The sequence below is a fragment of the Callospermophilus lateralis genome, chromosome 10 (genome assembly GCF_048772815.1).
Source record: "Callospermophilus lateralis isolate mCalLat2 chromosome 10, mCalLat2.hap1, whole genome shotgun sequence".
NCBI classification, from domain to species: domain Eukaryota; kingdom Metazoa; phylum Chordata; class Mammalia; order Rodentia; family Sciuridae; genus Callospermophilus; species Callospermophilus lateralis.
This window is the reverse complement of record NC_135314.1, coordinates 132,535,499-132,557,481: the sequence shown is the minus strand read 5'-3', so window position 1 is coordinate 132,557,481 and position 21,983 is coordinate 132,535,499. Positions and strand designations below refer to the sequence as shown.

Here is a 21,983-nt window from a genome sequence, read left to right as displayed (position 1 = left end):
AAAGTAGGAAAAATTTGGGATTGGAGTTGTAGCTCAGTGGTAGAGTGTTTGCCTAGCATATGTGATACACTGGGTTCAATCCTTAGCACAACATAAAAATAAATAAAGGCATTGTGTCCATAAACATATATATATATATATATGTATATATTTTTAATTTTTATTTATTTATTTACTTTTTTAATATTTATTTTTTAGTTTTCGGCGGACACAGCATCTTTGTTTGTATGTGGTGCTGAAGATCGAACCCGGGCCGCACACATGCCAGGCGAGCGTGCTACTGCTTGAGCCACATCCCCAGCCCAATATATATGTATTTTTTAAAGTAGGAAAAACTAAAAGCATGTTTTCTATAATTTTAATTCTACACAAATACCAAGTAATATCCTGAATGTGAAGGAGCAATGTTATACAAGGGTGACGAGCATGACCCTGGAGCTATCTGATGGCTGTGTGACTGGCAGCAAGTAAACTATCCCTAAGGAGTCTCAAGGTCTTCATATATAAAGCAAAGGGTTATAAATTTGTTCATTCAAAAAATACTGAGTACAGGGCTGGGGATGTGGCTCAAGAGGTAGCACGCTCGCCTGGCACGCGTGCAGCCCAGGTTCAATCCTCAGCACCACATACAAAGAAACATGTTGTGTCCGCCGAAAACTAAAAAATAAATATTAAAATTTAAAAAAAATACTGATCACAGACTCAGTGCCAAGTACCATCCTAACTCTTGTCACACAGCAGTGAACTCATAGACAAAAATACCTACCTTTACATTTAATGAGTATATAAATATGTTAGAGAATATTAAGGCAAGGGAGATAAGAAGTATGAAGGGGATGGGGATGGGGGAAGCCACAAGTTAGGCCTCATTCAGGTGACAATGTGTACATATCTCAAGGAAATGAGTACAACCTGAGGGAGTAAGTCATGCTCTGTAAGAAGAGCAAGTAAAATCAAGGTTTTACAATGGGAGACTGAATATCAAATTCAAAAAATAACTAAGAGATAGATGTGATTGATGCAGAGTAAGAGGGAAAAATCAAGAGACTGGGCTGGGGGGTTGGGGAGAGAAAGATGCTCAAATCAGAGGTCATGGTAAATCATAGAGAAACTGGAATTTTCTCTAGCACCATGGGAGTGATTTGAGGATAATGACTGAGGAGGAAATCTGACTGTTTTTAAAGATACATACTGGATGCTAAATGAAGAAAAGTCTGAAAAAAGATTAGAATGGAAGCCAGGAAGCCAGAGTGTCTATCTTAGTGCCAGATGGTGGTGGTCTGAACCAAGGTGGTAGCCATGGAGGTGCTAAGAAGTACACAATATGCTCTGAAGACATGGGATTTATTGAAAAATTGGATGTGGGGGAAAAAAAAGAAGTAAACTGAAGGGGACTCTCAAGTTTCCGGCCAAAGCAAATGAACACTGGAGCTGGTATAAATGAAAACAGGGAAAGGCTGGGGGAGGAAAAGAATATTTAAAGGGAAATCAGGAGTTCTTATTAAATTGTCTATTGACATCTAAGTAAAGATGGTAAGTAAACAATGGCTGTATAAGCTAAAGTATTAACAATTTATTATTAGCAGGAGTAGTGGTATCTGCAAATTAAAGTTGTCATAAGGATTAAATAACAATTAAGGATTTAACTGTCATAAGGATTAAACAAATGATAATTTGCATTCATAATAGGTGGTCAAAACACTATTATTTTCATTATTATTATAGATAATGAATGCTTCCTGAACTAAAAAGAAATAATTACTACCTTACACTGGTATTATAATTGAGATACCTATCAAGTTCCCTCAAAGCAATATCTTCACTCTAAAAAAGTATACCATTTAATCTGACAGAAATGCCATTATTTTAAATATGTAATATTTAAGTTGAAAAAATGTGTCTTAATTTTTAAAAACATTAAGAATTTTATAGTATCCAGAATATTAAAATTTATCAATTTATTCTAAATGTGTAATTACATGATGGTAGCATTTTATCATTAGAATACTTCAAAAATCTTTCAAGGTTACCCATTTTAAAGTATAAATGATAAAACATTAAAGTGTCTTTAATTATCTGTATATACATAAAAACAAATACATAAACAGATAAATATATTTAAATTTTTATGTTATAAAATATTCTAAAATGTACCTCATACAAACATATATTCTATGCCATTATCCTGCCCTATATAATCATTTTCAATGGCTGCAGATTCTGTTGACTTGAATTTAACATAGTTTAATCCCTGGTATTCCTTTATTTAAGGTCATTTAGCTTGTTTCCATTTTTCACTATTACAACACTGTAATGGTCTCCATTTGTATATTCTTAGAAAAGATTTAACTGTTTATTAGGGCTAAATTCCCCTTTGGGTTAATAGTTGAATCAGTTGGTTTCATCATGTTTAAGATTTCTGACAGCTACAGCTAGGTACTCCTCATCACACCCTTAAACAGTGCTGCTTTCAATCTGCTAGATAAAAAATGGTGCCAGGCATGTGGCACCATTACCTGTAATCCCACATACTCAGGAGGCTGAGGCAGAAGGATCAAAAGTTCAAGGCCAGCCTTGGCAAGTAGTGAGGCCCCATTTCAAAATAAAAAAAAGTGAGAATGTAGCTGAGTGTTTAAAGTATCCCTGGGTTCAATCCCCAGCACCAAAAAAGATAAAACTTAAATTTAAAAAATTTTAAAAATGACATCTTATTATAGAGCTTTTTAATTTATATTTATTTTAATCATCAGTATGATTAAATTTTTTTTAAAAAAATATCTTTTTAGTTGTACGTGGACACCATACCTTTATTTTATTTATTTTATGTGGTGCTGAGGATCAAACCCAGTGCCTCACATATACTAGGCAAGAGCTCCACCACTGAGCCAACCCCAGCCCCAGTATGATTAAATTTTGGTATGTAAAAGAAAGGAGATAGTGAAAAATACAACAATTCTACAAAACTTTTGCTTTAGTCCTTACCCTTGGATCAGTATCTTCCTCTTCCTCATCAGGGTTATAGGTCTCTGCACAGACTAAAATTGGAGAGAAGAAACAGAGATGCATGACTTTAGGAAAAATAGGAAATGTACACAATTTCTTTTTATTCACTGTTTTCTAAAGTTCTAATGATTATTTTAAATTCCCTCTTTCAATTAATATATATATTAAGTACCTACTACTGTTAGGTATTCCCTTGGGTATTAAAAATCCAACTCTCTAGAGAATGATGATAGAAAATAGGAGAGAGTTTTGAACAACCAACAATAAAAATTAAAGAAAAAAAAATAAAAAGCATAAAAAAGGTCTAAAAATAAATAAATAAAGAAAGAAAGAAAAGAAAACAGGAGAGAGACTGTCAGGAGCTGTCACATAGGAACCGAGTGCCCCTTAGCCTTGAGTGATTAGAATGTGGAGATGTGGCAAAAGCCAGCCATGGGCTGTGTGTGAACTATGGGCATTGAGCCCACGTTGCCCCTCTGTTTGGTTAGGCTTTGCTCTGGTCTTTTCACTTGTTCTGCCATGATCCCCACACAGCTCATGAGATGGGCAAGGCTTCCCTAGATGTCAGTCTGGTGACAGCAGACATCAACAAGCTAAATTCAACCCCCTGAAACTTGACCCCTTGCCTCATTTTCTCCCCAATAAAAGGCTCAGCATGTGCACCACGTGCTCCCTCGCTCTTGTTCCCGTGCTCGCTCACGCTCGCTCGCTTGTGCTCTCTCCCTAAGGTCAGAGAAGCCTTCACAGGACCCAAAGAATAAAGGATTCCTCTGTCTCTGTGTGATTATTTCGTGTAGCCCAGATCACCTGGAGTGACCCTGAGTGTTTTGTCCTGAGACACAACAAGAAATGACAAATATATCACCTGCTAAATCTTATGGTAGTGCAAGTACAAATAAGAAGGTGCTATCTATGCTAAGTTATGAAACAGAGACTTAAAAAAAACATAAATATAATATATATGTACTATAAACACAAGAGAAACAAAGGTAATTACTCAAAAAAATGAATTAAAATACTTCAGAGTAATTATGTGCAGGTATAACTTTAAAACTCCTGAATTCAAGCAATCCTCCAGCTTTGGCTTTCTGAGTAAGCTAGGAGTACAGATCTATGATATCATGTCTCACAAATTTTTTTTTTTTTTTGTCAGTACTGGGGATTGAACCATCCACCTTCAGAAGAATATATTCCAACCTTAAAAAAGAACTGTGATTAGTAATGGAATAATAATTCTAAAACTCTACTAACACACTGATGTTTTATATTGGACAGGAGTACAAATATGGAATAAAAAGAAAGATTAAGACTAGAAATGCCTATATAAATCATTATCTTAGAATCTTACCTGTGGTATTACTGCTGGCAAATATACAATGAATTATTAGTGAATTTTTTTAAAAGGGGCTGGGCATGATGGCACATGCCTATAATCCTGGGAGGCTGAGACAGGATGATCAAGACTTCAAAGCCAGCTTCAGCAAAAGCAAGGTGCTGAGCAACTCAATGAAACCCTGTCTCTAAATAAAATACATAATAGGGCTGGGGATGTGGCTGAGTGTCGAGTACCCCTCAGTTCAATCCCTGGTACACCCCCAAAATAAAGGGGGGCAGGGCGTGGTGATGCAAGGCTCTAATTCCAACAGCTTGGGAGACTGAAGCAGGAGGATCGAGTTCAAAGCCAGTCTCAGCAATTTATCGGGGCCCCTAGGCAACTCAGCAAGACCCTATTTCTATATAAAATATAAAAAAGGAGCTAGGGATATGGCTCAGTGGTTAAGCGCCCCTGGGTTCAGTCTCATTACAAAAAAAAAAAAAAAAAGCGTTTGTACTAACAAAACTGTCTTGTCAAAATGATCTAGATGTGATTGTCGAGAGCTGCCACATAGGAGTCAGCATGAACCCTTAGCTTTGAGAGACAGAGGTGTGAGACTGGGCACCTCCGCTTTGGGAGTGGGTGTCACACCAATGAAACTGGCTACACCCCCCAAAACCCAATCCCTTGCCTCATTTGGGTAGAACTTTCTCAAGTGTCTTCCCCTCAATAAATAGGTTCTCAGGGATGCTCTCGCTCTCTTTCCAATAGACCCCTAAGGTCACAAAATGTTCCTGATTCCTGCAAGCAAAAGGTATTTTTGTGTATTACAAGCTGCTTTCACCATTTCCTTAAGCTATTGGTACAGCCAACTCTTGTGAACCTAGCTAGCAGGTGATATGTGATCAATGTGATCACTGATGTCACTCAGAATTCAACAAACCAAACCTTTTCCCTCTTTACAGTATAGATCATTACAGCTGGGGAAAGTTTTCTTCTTCTTCTTCTTCTTCTTTTTTTTTTTTTTTTGGTACCAGGGACTGAACCCAGGGTTGCTTAACCACTGAACCACATCCCCAGTCCTTTTAAATAATTATTAATAATTTTTAATAGAATTTTTTTAAAGAGAGAGTGAGAGAGGAGAGAGAGAGAGAGAGAGAGAGAGAGAGAGAGAGAGAGAGAGAATTTTTTGATATTTATTTTTTAGTTATCGGCAGACACAACATCTTTGTTTGTATGTGGTGCTGAGAATCGAACCCGGGCCGCACGCATGCCAGGCGAGCGCGCTACCGCTTGAGCCACATCCCCAGCCCATAGAATTTTTAATATTTCTAAAATCTCTAATATTTAGAGATGGGTCTCACTGAGTTGCTTAGGGCCTTGCTAAGATGCTGAGCCTTGCTTTGAACTCCTGATCCTCCTGCCTTGGCCTCCTGGGCTGGTGCAGCGGTTACAGGCTTGTGCTATCATGTCTGGCTGGGAAAGTTTTCTTCTAATAAAGCTTCATTAACTACCACAGCTGTGTGACCAGAGATGATTTACTGCAAATCTCCACCCTTTCTTCTGCATAAAGGAGTTCAAATAAGCAATTTTCCTCTGAATACTGTCCTAATGATTTAAGTAGATCATTACAGCTGGGGAAAGTTTTCTTCTTCTTCTTCTTTCAGGATGCAGTAAACACTAATTCTTTAAGCTATTACTGTTATTACTTTTATTTCATTTGTTCTGGTTTTCAGGAATACTAGTTATTGTTAGCTTAGTCCTGTTCTTTATATTAGCTCTTTTGACAACTGTTCTTCCTTCAATGCTGCCTTCCATCACAGATTTTTGCCCTTAACAACTTTTCTCTTTTTGACATCTTTAAGTATTGAACTGAGTTTCCTATTTATTCAGAATTCAAAAAGGTAACGTTTTCTTGCACTGTACTGAGTCTTTTTAGTGAATCTTTCTGGCCTTCATTCCTCTCATATCCTTAATTTGTTCACTTCATTCACAGGCCCTTATTGGTTTGTTGGGATTTCTCATCTGTTACCAGGCAAGAAAAAAAAAAATAGTTCTTGACCCTAAGCTCAATTCATTTGTATGATAGCTAAAAGACTACATATATCAGGGTTGTGGTTCAGTGGTACAGTGCTTGCCTAGCATGCATGAGGCACTGGGTTCAATCTCCAGCACCACATAAAAAAAAAAAAAAAAAAAACTAAATAAAGAGCTCTGAGAAGTCCTGTGTTATTTAAAAAAAAATCCATATATCTTAACTAGAGGATAAGCTAATATACACTCCCAATTTAAATCCCAGTTTCTTAAAGACACCTACTAACTGCATTCCTGGTCCAAATATATTCTAGTTTTCCATTCCTCAATGGTTCTCTGAATGCACTAAACATTTCAGAGATGGTAGCTTCCAGCATGTCCTGGACACAGGACTCTCCCTTTTCTGCCTTAATACTTTACTTGTGTGGGTCATGACCTCTGTTGCTATCAATACCCTGCCTTCTCAATGTGGACCTGGTTTCCTAAAACAGATACAGAAAGTTAAAGGAAATAATGTAAGAAAAGACACCATTCCTGTCCCAGAAACAGCATCAAATAATGTCCTGCAGGGTAGATGCCCAGGACCTGGCTGGTGTGGGTCTTGGTCACTGAGCCAAAGAAATAATAATGGAATAGAGTTAATGACTCACCACTTTTTCCAAGCATTTCTTCATCCTGGAGATGAAGTCAGGGTGCTTATCTCAGTTCTGCCCCAAAGATTAAGGTAGACACTTATCTTAGTTCCTGGACTATTTTTGCTACTACTTTTTGCATCTTCATAGGTTATTCTAGTAGAATATTGGGAAAGCTGCATCAAGGACATCTGAACAGACACAATGTTCTTTTTTTTTGTGTGTGTGTGGTTCTAGGGATTGAACCCAGGGCCTTGTGCGTGCGAGGCAAACACTCTACCAACTGAGCTATATCCCCAGTCCCAGACACCATGTTATTCAGATACTCCATGTTTAAGACTTTAAAATGTCTACTTATAATAATCCACTTTTAAAAATATTTATTACTTAATTGTAGTTGGATATAATACCTTTATTTTATTTATTTATTTTTATGTTGTGCTGAGTATTGAACCCAGGGCCTCACACATGCTAGGCAAGTGCTCTACCACTGAGTCACAACCCCGGCTCAATAATCTACTTTCTAAAAAAACCTTCACTATGGGAAAAAGAAGGATGCATAGGTATTACATTTTCTCAATTTTTATTTATGTATGAAAGTTTTTATTTAAATGTTTTAAAAAATTAAACCTTCAATGATAAAACTGACACAATTTTATTGATAGTGACACTTGATCTTGGGCAAGTTTATTTCTAGGCTGATTTTTCCTTCAACGTTGGAGGACAGTATTTTGTCAACTAGCTCATTTTTATATTTTTAGATATTAATATAACTGAGGCAACTAATGTTAATTATAGTCTTCAAGCCTTTAGATATACTACTATAATTTAAACAAAAGTAGCTGGGGCTGAAAACATAGCTCAATAAATAGTACTTCCTCAGCATGCACAAGGCTCTGGGTTCAACATCTAGACCACAAAACAAACAAAAAACCCAAAAGTCAAAAAGGGAATGCTTTTGTTAAAATTATTTATGTTCTATTTGTGGAAAGACATTAATGCATCGATTTTCCAAAACTGATTTTGAATTTACTTCCCTCTCCATTTCTTTATTTATTATGATATGAACATTTAATATGAGCTATCCCCTCATAAGAAATTTGCAAGTCTACAACACAGTATTGTTTATCCTGCATAACTAAAACTTTATACCCACTGAACAGCTAGCTATTCCACACTTCCCCCTACTATCAGTCCCTAGCAACCAACATTCTATTTTGTTTCTGTGAGTTCAATTTTTGAGGGGTACTTGGGATTGAACCCAGGAGTACTTTACCACGTAGCTGTATCTTTTTATTGTGAGACAGGGTGCTGCTAAGTTGCTTAGGGCCTCACTAAATTGTTGAGGCGAGTCTCGAACTTGTAATCCTCCTTTCTCAGTCTCCCAAATCACTGGGATTACTGAGCCCAATGAATTTTTTTTGAAGGGTGGCGGGCCACTGGACATCAAATCCAGGATCTTGTACATGCTACGCAAGCATTCAACCACCGAGCTACACCCCTGGCTCCTTGATGCTTTTAGACACCTCATTTAAAATAAGCATATGTCCTTTGTATTTGTTCTTCTAACACTATTTAATATAATGTTCTCCCCGCTGCTTTGAACTGTGTTCTCATCTCCTTCTCCCCTCTTTCTCTGTTGCTACCCAACCTCTCTACTTCCTCTTGTTCCCTAATTATTTCCCTTGTTTTCTTTTCTTTGTAAAAATTCTTTTTTTTTCTTTTGATTGGAACCTCAAACATGTTTTACCAGTGAGCAACACTGCCAGCCCCAAATCCATTTTTAAGTGTCAACTTGATTTGTTGCCCTGCTAGTTCTGCATATCAAGGAGCTTGTGCTAGTGCATGAGTTACTTGGAAAAGGTCCAGAGTCTGTGCCATCCTATACATAGCCTTGGGAACCACACTATGTATGATAAGATGCTCAAGATCTATTGAAAATGAAGATGAAAACAACAGCACAGCCCCTTGCTTAAGGAAATTTTGCTGTGGTTCTCCAGCAGATGTCACTAGTTAGTAACGTGATACTGTACAAACGAAAACACATTATCCAGCACAATTTCTTCCAAATTTTAATTGGAAGAAATATGAATCATTAAAATTTATTTGTGAGGGAAAGAAACCCTCTAATTTCTACAAAGAAATGAGTACAGATCTTGATCACAAACTCAAGGCCCTGTGCTGTCTACCTGCCCCCACAAACACTTGAAATAGCCTGGGTATATTAGTCAGCTGAGGCTGCCAAAACAAAATACCACAGATTGGGTGGCTTAAATAACAGAAATTTATTTTTTCATGATTCTGGAGACTGGAAGTTCAAGGTCAAAGTATTGACAGGTTTTGTTTCTCCTGAGGCCCCTTCCTTGACTAGCAGACAGCTGACTTCTCATTATGTCCTCACATAGTCCTTTCTCTATGTGTCCACTCTTGGTGTTTGTTCCTGTTCTTATAAGGACACCTGTCCTTCTAGATTAAGGTTCCATCCTGATGACCTTGCTTAGTGCTAATTACCTCTTTAAAGGCCCTATCTCCAAATACAATCACACTGGTATTTATTTATTTATGACAGTGCTAAGGATTGAAACTAGGGTTAAATATTGTTAAATATTTGGATCGTTGTAAGACTGTTTTGCCCTTTTCACTATTGAGCATTTGATCAGTTGAATTGTGGTATTTTTAAAATTCTTAAGCCATTCAGGATCTAATATAGACTATATTGTGGTGATATTTATCTTTAGTGATACTGTGTATGTGATGATGATGAAAGCAAGAAACAAAAAGGTATAAAGTTAATATTCAGTCAATATAGATAACATGTAACTTACAAGATTAAAAATTTCAGTTTGTGATATAGTCAATGAATTTCTTATATGACTTTAGACTTTTCAATAATATATCCTGAATTTTGCAGAAATTCAAATTCAATATATGAATTTGATTAAAAAAAAGACACAATTCAGTCTACAATACCAGGTTTCTAAATTATCTTAAGCAATACTTAATAATATTTCAGTTTAAGATAAATATGGGTGGAAAAATATTGTATACTCAGTGTTTTAGTATATTGTATACATGTAAACCTTACAAGACAGGGCTATCTAGTAAAGAGTATCCACCGTTCAGAAATCAGTGACTGATGTGGTACCAGATTCTCAGTGAACTATCCTGTTGACTTTCATAGTCATCAATAGATTCAGCATACTTACTGTCTAAATGTGGCATAATGCCAACAGATTTCTGATTAATGTGCTTTGAAATTCAATACATAATTAATAAATAAACATTTTCCTTTTCTGATAGAGTTTTGAAATTAATAAATTCAGACTAACATTTCAAACTCAAAGACAGTTAAAACTAATTTAGGACTATACCAAGGAAGCAGCACTTAAAAGAATTTATGAACTCTCTCATTCAATATATTTATCAGTTGATATAAAGGACTATTGTTTGGCTACAATGCAGAACTTGGAAGGCACAGCTTTTCAACTGCAATGCTTTGCAAGAGAGAGCAGCAGAGACAGACTACCTTTGGAGAGACTTAGACTGAGGTCTGAGCTTGGTGCCATCCACCCATTTACCTGCTGTTTCTTGATATCCCTGATCCTTGGTCTGTTCAATATTAAGAGGAGATAACAAAACTAGAATCACATAAAGGGTAAATAATAGAAGATAATATTTAAAATTTAGGGCTGGACTCACAGAAGACACTAACTGCTACTCTTCTATGCTGCTTTATGTTCCAGATTGTTCTTCATTTAGTCACCCTGAATTGTTAGAAAAGTCCCTTCTACAGTTTTGACACAGAATATGTGGTCACACAACTAGTTCTTGGGTCATGTTAGGATTTCCATTCCCTACCTCTGTTTCCAACTTTATTTTACTTGCTCTCCTACATCCAAAGCAGCCAGGGACAGTTCATCCCCCTTCAAGTCTTTACAACATTCTTTCATCTAGATGGCATTCTTCCTGGTACAAATCAAACAATAACCATGTGTTTCAATCCTCAGTGTAATTTTTGTCTCCTTCTAAGAAGTATTCTTGATCTCTTCTTCCTACAGTAAGCTCTCCTGATTTCTATTCCTTCCTTCTTTGCCTTTTTATCTATCCACTCATACATATTTACTCATACTACTCAAAGTGCTAGCTACATACCAATGAAAAAACAGAATTTTTACTTACACTCTAGTACAGAGAACCAGGTAACAAAATAATAAGTAAGTTCAGACAGACTTTAAATAAAGGGGTAAAGAAAATAAAATAAGGAAGGGAGACAGAAACAGAGTCAGAGAAAGATGGAGAGAGAGAGAGAATGTGTGTGTATATATGTGTATGCGTTTGGGAGAAAGTGGCGTGAATTTTATTTATTTATTTTTTTTTAAATAATTAAAGTGTATATTTTTAAATTTTTGAATTAAAATATAAAAACCATATGCCAACATTTGTAGAATGCATATGATATCCAGGCAGAAAACAGTTTTTTTTTTTAAATTGGTTGTTCAAAACATTACAAAGCTCATGATATATCATCTTTCATACATTTGACTCAATTGGGTTATGAACTCCCATTTTTACCCCAAATACAAATTGCAGAATCACATTGGTTACACACTCACATTTTTACATAATGGCATATGGCATATTAGTGACTGTTGTATTCTGCTACCTTTCCTATCCCCTACTATCCCCCCTTCCCTCCCCTCCCATCTTCCCTCTCTACCTCATCTGCTGTTGTTCAATTCTCTCCCTTGTTCCCCCCCTCTTTCCCCTCACAACCTCTTATATGTAATTTTGTGTAACATTGAGGGTCTCCTACCATTTCCATATGCTTTCCCTTCTCTCTCCCCACTCGTCTTTGTTTAATGTTAATCTTTTCCTCATGCTCTTCCTCCCTGTTCTGTTCTTAGTTGCTCTCTTTATATCAAAGAAGACATTTGGCATTTGTTTTTTAAGGATTGGCTAGCTTCGCTTAGCATAATCTGCTCTAATGCCATCCATTTCCCTGCAAATTCTATGATTTTGTCATTTTTTAGTGCTGCATAATACTCCATTGTGTATAGATGCCACATTTTTTTTTGTCCATTCATTTATTGAAGGGCATCTAGGTTGGTTCCACAGTCTAGCTATTGTGAGAATTGTGCCGCTATGATCATTGATGTGGCAGTATCCCTATAGTACGCTCTTTTAAGATCCTCAGGAAATAGTCCGAGAAGGGCGATAGCTGGGTCAAATGGTGGATCCATTCCCAGCTTTCCCAGGAATCTCCATACTGCTTTCCAAATTGGCCACACCAATTTGCAGTCCCACCAGCAGTGTACAAGTGTACTCTTTTCCCCACATCCTAGCCAACACTTATTGTTGTTTGACTTCATAATGGCTGCCAATCTTACTGGAGTGAGATGGTATCTTAGGGTGGTTTTGATTTGCATTTCTCTGACTGCTAGAGATGGTGGGCATTTTTTCATGTACTTGTTGATTGGATTGTATGTCCTCCTCTGTGAAGTGTCTGTTCAGGTCCTTGGCTCATTTGTTGATTGGGTTATTTGTTGTCTTATTGTTTAATTTTTTGAGTTCTTTGTATATTCTGGATATTAAGGCTCTATCTTGAAGTGTGAGGGGTAAAAATTTGTTCCCAGGATGTAGGCTCTCTATTTACCTCTCTTATTGTTTCTCTTGCTGAGAAAAAAACTTTTTAGTTTAACTAAGTCCCATTTGTTTATTCTTGTATTTAACTCTTGGGCTATGGGTGTCCTATTAAGGAATTTGGAGCCCGACCCCACAGTATGTAGATCGTAGCCAACTTTTTCTTCTATCAGACACAGTGTCTCTGATTTGATATCTAGCTCCTTGATCCATTTTGAGTTAACTTTTGTGCATGGAGAGAGAAAGGGATTCAGTTTCATTTTGTTGCATATGGATTTCCAATTTTCCTAGCACCATTTGTTGAAGATGCTATCCTTCCTCCATTGCATGCTTTTAGCCCCTTTATCAAATATAAGAAAGTTGTAATTTTGTGGATTGGTTTCTGTGTCCTCTATTCTGTACCATTGGTCCACCTGCCTGTTTTGGTACCAGTACCACGCTGTTTTTGTTACTATTGCTTTGTAGTACAGTTTGAACTCTTGGTATCGCTATACCTCCAGATTCACACTTCCTCCTTAGAATTGCTTTTGCTATTCTGGGTCTTTTGTTTTTCCATATGAATTTCATGATTGCTTTCTCTATTTCTACAAGAAATGCCGTTGGGATTTTGATTGGCATCGCATTAAACCTGTAGAGAACTTTGGGTAATATCGCCATTTTGATGATGTTAGTTCTGCCTATCCATGAACAGGGTACATTTTTCCATCTTCTAAGATCTTCTTCTATCTCTCCCCTTAGGGTCCTGTAGTTTTCATTATATAAATCTTTCACCTCTTTTGTTAGGTTGATTCCCAAGTATCTTATTTTCTTTGAGAATATTGTGAATGGAGTGGTTTTCCTCATTTCCATTTCAGAAGTTTTGTTGCTGATATACAGGAATGCCTTTGATTTATGCGTGTTGATTTTATATCCTGAGTGGCATGAATTTTAGACAGGCTAAGCTCACTGAGAATGTATCCTTCAAATGAAGGTCTGAAGAACATGAGTGAGCAACTTCAAAGATAGTCTGGGTTAGATATGGAAGCAAAAGGCTGATTAGAATGGGTCCAAGATGCTGCAGTCTGGCTGGGCACAAATCACAAGCCACTCAAGCAGGAACAAACTTTATTTCTGAACTCCACCAACACAATCCACACACTCTCCCCAGGAACTCTCCCCAACGCCACCCACGTGGCTCCTCCAGGAACCACCAACCGGAAATCCCTCCTCCAGTACTTCCCCAACTAATGTAAGCTCTCCAGGAATCCCCGTGAGAACTCCAAAGTATCCGGCCGAGGTGGACAGTAAAGGTCTAATACACAATTGAATCAATCCAGCATCATCTTAATGGCTCAGCCTCTCAACCATTACTTCTGGCAAAATGCCAGGGGCCATTCCGAATCAGCTGTGGCTCTCAACACCAAGACAGAACAGAAGCACAGAAACTAGAAACAGCAAATGTGGGCAACTCCTTTAAAGCATTTTGCTATAAAGGTATGGAGAGAGAAAAAGAGTGATGGTTGGGGAGAGAAGAGTGGTCAGAAAAAGTTTTCTTCTATATTTTAAGAAGGGAGAGCAGGGATGAGGTTGTGACTCAGTAGAAGAGTGCTTGCCTAGCATGTGTGAGGGAGGGCCTGGGTTCAATTCTCAGCACCACATATAAATAAATAAAAATAAAGGTATTGTGTCTATCTACAACTTAAAAAAAAAAAAAAAACAAAGAAAGGAGAGAAAACAATACATTTCTTTGCTGCAAAGTTTTATTTTATTTTTATTTTTTTGGTGCTGGGGATCAAACCCAGGCCCTCATGCATGCTCACTCTACCAGTGGGTCACAAACCCACCCCCAGCTAAAAGGTTTTAAATCCTTAATAAAATAGTAAAATCTAAAAAGAGAGATAATACTTTGTACTTGTTTGAGGTCTCTGCAAAGTTCAAGGAATAAACAATACTTACAGAAGACCAGGCAGCAATTTATGAATTAATGCCATCAGTGACCTCTGAAGGGGGTATCATTGTACTCTTCATCCATCAGATCTGTTCTACAGATACCAATGGATATCACTAATCTTTTTTTTTTTTTTAAATACCTTTATTTATTTATTTATTTTTAGGTGGTTCCGAGGATCAAACCAGGGACTCACACATACTAGGAGAAAGCTCTACCACTAAGTCACAACCCCAGCCCCGATATCACTAATCTTTTGGAGTCAAAAAAGAGAGATGAACAGAACTGGAAGATCCATACTCTATTTCTTCTCAGGAGATTGACCACATATGAGAATACATTCGTGAATCTCCTTTCAACAGATTTTGGAATAGAATGTTAGCAAAGGGTTTCCAAAAGCAAATAAGTTGATAAACTCAAAGAAAAAGATTGAGGAATAGAAAAGGGATTTCTAGCCAGACACACTGACATACTCCTATAATCCCAGCAACTTGGGAAGCTGGGGCAGGGAAGATCACAAAGTCAAAGCCAGCCTCAGCAATTTAATGAGGCCCTAAGCAGCTAAGCAAGACCCTGTCTCAAAAATTAAATAGTGCTAGGGATGTGGCTCAGTATTTAAGGGCCCCTGGTTTCAATCTTTCAATCTAGTACCAAAATAATAATAATAGGGCTGGGGATGTGGCTCAAGCGGTAGCACGCTCGCCTGGCGTGCGTGCGGCCCGGGTTCGATCCTCAGCACCACATACAAACAAAGATGTTGTGTCCGCCGATAAATAAAAAATAAATATTAAAAATTCTCTCTCTCTCTCCCCCACTCTCACTCTCTCTTAAAAAAAAAACAGTCTTTAAAAATAATAATAATAATAATAATAATAGAATTCATAGCCTTACAAGAAAATAAATAAATTATATGACAATTTAATATCAAGAAACTTTCCCAAGAGAATATAAAACAATGATATAAATGCTTACTCAGCAATTTTGAAACACATTAACATCCTAAATTAACAACCAAATAAATTCTACCTGTAACAAAGTCATTTTTCAGAAAATATATTTCTCAGCTCTATCTTATGAAAAATGGGTGAGATTCTTAGCTTAGAAGCAATAATTTTTTTAAAATGTATATTTTTTTTAAGTTGTAGTTGGACAGAATATCTTTATTTATTTATTTATTTTTAAATATTTCATTTGTTTTTATTTTATTTTTTTTTTATGTGGTGCCAGGAATTGAACCCTTTGCCTCACTCATGAGAGGCAAGTGCTTTACCACTGAGCCACAACCCCAACCCTCTTTATTTATTTTTATGTGGTGCTGAGGATTGAACCCAGTGCCTCACATGTGTGAGACAGGAGCTCTACCAATGAGCTACAAAAAATGTAAATTTTTAATAGATATTAACTGAATGCCTTCTATATACCAAGCAGTATTTGATATACTCTTTTTTTTTTTTTTTAAGAGAGAGAGAATTTTTTAATATTTATTTTTCAGTTTTCGGCGGACACAACATCTTTATTTCATTCTATGTGGTGCTGAGGATCGAACCCAGCGCCCCGAGCATGCCAGCCGAGCGCGCTACCGCTTGAGCCACATCCCCAGCCCCTTGATATACTCTTTTTGTTTTGTTTGTTTGGTTGCAGTACTAGTGACTGAACTCAGGGAGACTCCACCATTGAACTATATCACTAGCCCTTTCTAATTTTTATTTTGAGACTGGGTATGTAAGTTGCCCAGGCTGGTCTAAATTTATAATCTGCTTCAACCTCTCAAGTAGAGTATGTGCTTAAAACACACAAGGCTCTGAGTTCAACTTCTAGCACCAAAAACAAATAGTAATAATAAAATATAAATTAAAATTAGCAGCATGACTAACCAGGAAAATTTTTGATTAAAAAATTTCAAAAGGGAGGGGCTGGGGATGTGGCTCAAGCGGTAGCGCGCTCGCCTGGCATGCATGCGGCCCGGGTTCGATCCTCAGCACCACATACAAAACAAAGATGTTGTGTCTGCCGATAACTAAAATAAATAAATAAATAAATAAATAAATAAATATTTTTAAAAAAAATTCAAAAGGGAGCTGGGTGCAGTGGCAAAAGAATATTTATAATAGTATTTTATTAATTTAAAAAAAGTTTCTAGGCAGAGTGGTGCATGCCTGTAATCCCAGCAGCTAAGAAGGTTGAGGCAGGAGGACTGTGAGTTCAAAGTCAGTCTCAGCAAAAGCAAGGTGGTAGGCAACTCAGTGAAACCCTGTCTCTAAATAAATAGGCTGGGGATGTGGCTCAGTGGCTGAGTGCCCCAGTTCAATCCCTGGTACCCATGCCCCAAAAGATTTTTTTCAAAAGGGGTCTGGGGATGTAGGTCATTGGTACAGTGCTTGCCTAACATGCATGAGGACCTGAGTTCAATCCCCAGCACTGCAAAGAAAGAAAGAAAAAAATTATCAGAAGAGCCAGGCATGGTGGCACATACCAGTAATCCTACTGACTTTGGAGGCTGAGACAGGAGAATTTGAAGTTCAAGGTACCCTTGGCCACTTAGAGAAACCTTGTCTCAAACTAAAAACTAAAAAAGGGTTGGAGATGTAGCTCAGTTTTACAGCACCCCTCAGTTCAATCTCCAGTATTGAAAAACAATTTTTTTCTAAAAGGTTAAAAATCTGGAAAGTTCATTCCAAATCTAATTAAAATATAATCTGGTATAATCTGGACCATAATAGACAAAAGGGAAAATAATACCAAACTAGTCCCATACAAGAAAATACAAAAAGATTTCTCATATTTGGAACGCATTCATTTTTGCTAAAAACCAAAGAAATGATCTTAGGTACTATTTTATATACAAATTCCATATTATTGAGATGGGTGGTTGAAAAGAGACATAAGCAGGTTAACTTTATCCTGCAACCTAATTTGTAGATGATCTCTAAAGGAAGATACTGAAAAAACTAAAGCAATGTTTAGTCTCAGGCCAGAGAATACCACTTAAAGCATTATAACTGAAGAAATAATTCAAGTGATTCTAAAGGTGTAACAGAAGTTATAGTAAAATAATCCAGAATACCAGAGATAGTGACATGTGAAATAGTTTTTAGAGATTCTAATTATAAACATGGAAAACTGTTAACAAAATAAATTCTAGGAGACAACCACAGCAATTATAACAATATAAAAATTTTACATATACATTTGGAACTTAAAATGAAAATGAAATGAAGGAATCATAGATAATTTTAATTTTAGTCTAACATATTATAATGCTTATCTTTTTATTTAAAAGGTGAGTTTATTTTCACTTAAAATATTACTATATGAAAACAGCATTTTAGTAGTATATAATAAAAGAGAACACATACCTGATACTCGTCTACTAAATCTGCTAGGAACTGGAACTGCAAAACAAAAAAGCAACATTTAGTTGTCATTATGTCATGTGCCCATTCTTATCCCCCCCGCCCCGCTTTTATTTTAAATATTTTTTACTTATAGATGGATATTTTTTACTTGTAGATGGATACAATATTTTTATTTTTACTTGTTTATTTTTATGTGGTGCTGAGGATCGAACCCAGGGTCTCATGCATGAGAGGAAGTACTTTACCACTGAGCTACAACCCCAGCCCTTATCCTCCCCTTTTGGCAAAAATCTTGGACAACAAAACTATGTATCTTAAAAATCAAGTTGTGGGTCAGTTCATACTCTTCCATATTTAACCACAAATAACTGTTCAATATGATCATATAAAGACAATACAGAAATAAAATATCTCCTTAAAAAAAGTTCTTTATAACTTCAACATACTTAAAGTGGTAATTTTACTTCTGTTCACATTCATGTTTCATCCAATTTTTATCATTCCATATAAGAAGTCTTCCAAATTTCCTGAAAGGTTATGGTACCAAGTAGTGAAAATTTCCTCTTTAATATTTTTTAAAGATAATTCTAGACTTGCTAAATCATAGAATACAAATTCTATTTTTAAAGCAATTTAATCAGTATTACACTACAATTGAAAATAAATTGAGCACTAAGTTATACTTCTAGATATGGGTAGGTTTTCTTCTGCTCATAGTCAGTATATTAATCAGAAAAATGTATCACATATCTTTATTTTTGGGGAAGAAAACCTTTCTCAGTTATTTTTTTTTTCTACTTTTAACCCATCACATTATCTCTGGTGGTTATCTAAATTCCTATTGCTAAACTATATCATTTGCATAAGCCTTTTAATTTTTAATTTTTTTGTTTTTTTACTTTTGTGTTACTAGGGATCAAACTCAGGGCCTTGTACATGCTAGACAAATGCTCTACCACTCAGGTACATCCTGAGCCCTTTTATTTTTTATTTTGAGATAGAATGTCACTAAGGCTAAGTTACCCAGGCTAGCCTCAAATTTGTGATTCTTCTGCCTCAACCTCCTGGTGCCCGACTGATTATTTCTATTTAAAAAAAATTATATATATATATATACACATACACACACACACACACACACACACACACACATACACACACACACAGCTGGGCATGATGGTACACACCTGTAATCCTGTAATCCCAGTAACTCAGGAGACTGAGGCAGGAGGACTGCAAGTTAAAAGGGCAGCATTGGCAACTTAGAGAGACCCTGTCTCAAAAAAGGGCTGGGGATGTAGCACAGTGGTACAAAGACCCTGGGTTCAATTCCCAGTAGAAACAGACAAATATAAATGAATAAATGACCAAATGAATGAATGAAGGGAATAAATAAAATAAACTGGGAATATAAAGGAATGCCCTCAACATAATAATGGCCATTTATTAAAAACCCACTTGATAAAGTTGCCAAGAACATTCAATGGGGAAGACAGTCTCTAAAAATACAGTGCTAGGAAAACTCAATCTCCTCATGCAAAAAACTGAGGTTGGACCCTTACTTCAGACAGTATTTTAAAAAAATTAACTCAAGCCAGGCACACTGGAGTATGCCTGTAATCCCAGAGGCTCAGAAGACTGAGGCAGGAGCCTCAGCAACTTAGCAAGGCCCTATCTCTAAATAAAATATTTTAAAAGGGCTGGGGATGTGGCTAAGTGATTAAGTGCCCTCTGGGTAGCAAAAAAAAAGAAATCATAAACTTGAAAACTAAAATTATAAAACTCTTAGAAAAAAAGGTGAGAAAAATCCTGACGTTATATATAGGGAAAAAAAGAGATTCAATGAACTGCATCAAAATTAAAAACTTCTGTTCATCTAAGAACATAATCAACGGAACAAAAAGGCAAGCCATGGAATGGAAGAAAATTATTTGCAAATCAAATCAAATTTGAAATATGTAGACTAGAGGGGGGAAAAACACCCACAGCTCAACAATAAAAAATCAAATAGGGCTGGGACTATAGCTCAGTGGAAGAGTGCTTGCCTTATACATGTGAGGCACTGGGTTCGATCCTCAGCACCTCATAAAAATAAATAAAGATATTGTGTCCATCTTCAAAAAAAAACCAAAAAGGCTGAGTGAGTTAAAAAAAATCAAATAGTAGGGGAGGTAAAAATTATGTATTAAGGATTGAAACAGAAAATTATGATAATATGCATTTATGAATATATCAAAATGAACTCCACTATTATGTATCATTACAATATACTAAAAATAAATTTTAAAAATTTAACTAAAAAAGAACACAAACCAATTAAAATAGTGGGCAAAGGACCTGAACCAATATTTATCCAAAGAAAATAAACAGATGGCCAACAAACACAGACGATGCTCAGCTTCACTAGGGAAATACTCAAATTCTATGAAATTCTAATGAAATGCCATTTTACACCCATTATTGGGATAACTACTATGATAAAAGAAAAGCAGGGGTATGTGGGGGTGCTAAAAAGTATTGGCAAGAATGTGTTGCTGAGACAGGAGGATTGCAAATTCAAAGCTAGCCTCAGCAACGCAGCAAAGCGCTAAGCAACTCGGTAATACAAAATAGGGCTAGGGATGTGGCTCAGTGGTTGAGTGCCCATGTTCAATCCTTGGTAACTGCCCCACCCCATGTGGAAAAACTGAAACAAGTGCTGTTGGTGGGAATGTAAAAGTGGTACAGGCACTATGGAAAACAGTAACTCAGGCCCTAAGCAACTTAGTGAGACCTTTGATAATACAATGTATATATGTTAAGGAGTATCCATTAAAAAAGGACTGGGGATGTGGCTCAGTGGTTAAGTGACCCTGAGTTCAATCCCCAGTACCAAAAAAAAAAGGGGGGGGGGGTGTTGGGGGATGTAGCTAAGTGGTACACCACTTGCCTAAGCATGCACAAGGTCCTGGGTTCAACCCCCAGCAACAAAAACAAACAAAACAACAACAATAAAACCTTGTTAATTAGAAAAAAGATAGAATGTGCAACTTTAACCTTAGCCAGGCATGGTGGTGAGCACTTGGGAGGCTGAAACATGAGGACCTCTTGAGTCTAGGACTTCGAGACCAGCCTGCACAACATAGAAAGACCACAACTCAAAAAAAAAAAAAAAAAAAAAAAGTGAAAGCAAGATCTCCAAGAGATATTTGTATACCTATGTTAATAGCAACATCATTCACAATAGGCAAAAGGTGAAAACAACCAAAGTTTCCATCAATGGATGAATAGATATGTAAAATGTAGCATATATACACAATGGAACATCGTCAACTTTTAAAAAGCAAGGAAACTCTGATACATGCTACAATGGATGAACCTTGAGGACATTAAGTGAAATAAGCCAGCCACAAAAAGAAATACTGTTGTGATTCCACTTATATGAGGTACCGACAAAAGTCAAATTCATAAAGAAAGAAAACAGAATAGTTCTTACCTAAGCAACTTAGTGAGACCCTTGATAATACAACGTGTATATGTTAAGGAGTATCCATTAAAAAAGGACTGGGGATGTGGCTCAGTGGTTAAGTGCCCCTGAGTTCAATCCCCAGGGAATTACCAGGGGATAGGGGAAGAGGGGAATGGCGAATTGTTTATGGGCATAGTGCTTCAGTTTTACAACATGAAAAGAATTCTAGAGATAGATGGTGATGATGGTTGCACAACATTAATGCCAATCAATTGCATACTTAAAAATGATAAAGATGAGCTGCGCATAGTGAGGCTTGCCTGTGATCACAGCAACTCAGGAGGGCAGGAGTATCACAAGTTCAAAGCCACCTCAACAACTTAGCAAAGCCCTAAGCAATCTAGTGAGACCTCATCTCAAGATAAAAAAAAAAAAAAAAAAAAAAAAAAAATTAAAAAGGACTGGGGGAGCTAGGGATATAGCTCAGTTGGTAGAGTGCCTGCCTTGCATGCACAAGGTCCTAGGTTCAATACCCAGCAAAACACACACACATACACACACACACACACACACACAAAACTGAGGATCTGGCTCAGTGTGAGTGCCTCTGGGTTCAAACCCTGGTATA

At 36.7% G+C, this 21,983-nt stretch overlaps 1 protein-coding gene across 1 annotated transcript in view; it reads right to left on the bottom strand.

The window, feature by feature from the left end:
• Prkar2a (protein kinase cAMP-dependent type II regulatory subunit alpha) overlaps positions 1-21,983 on the bottom strand; it is a 75,825-nt gene that overhangs the window by 34,284 nt on the left and 19,558 nt on the right. Inside the window, exons 2-3 of the mRNA XM_076868006.2 lie at positions 17,908-17,943; positions 2,983-3,035 (exon numbers count right to left, since the gene is read on the bottom strand). Of these exons, the coding sequence (XP_076724121.1) occupies positions 2,983-3,035; positions 17,908-17,943 (89 nt within the window). The remainder of the gene's footprint in view (positions 1-2,982; positions 3,036-17,907; positions 17,944-21,983) is intronic.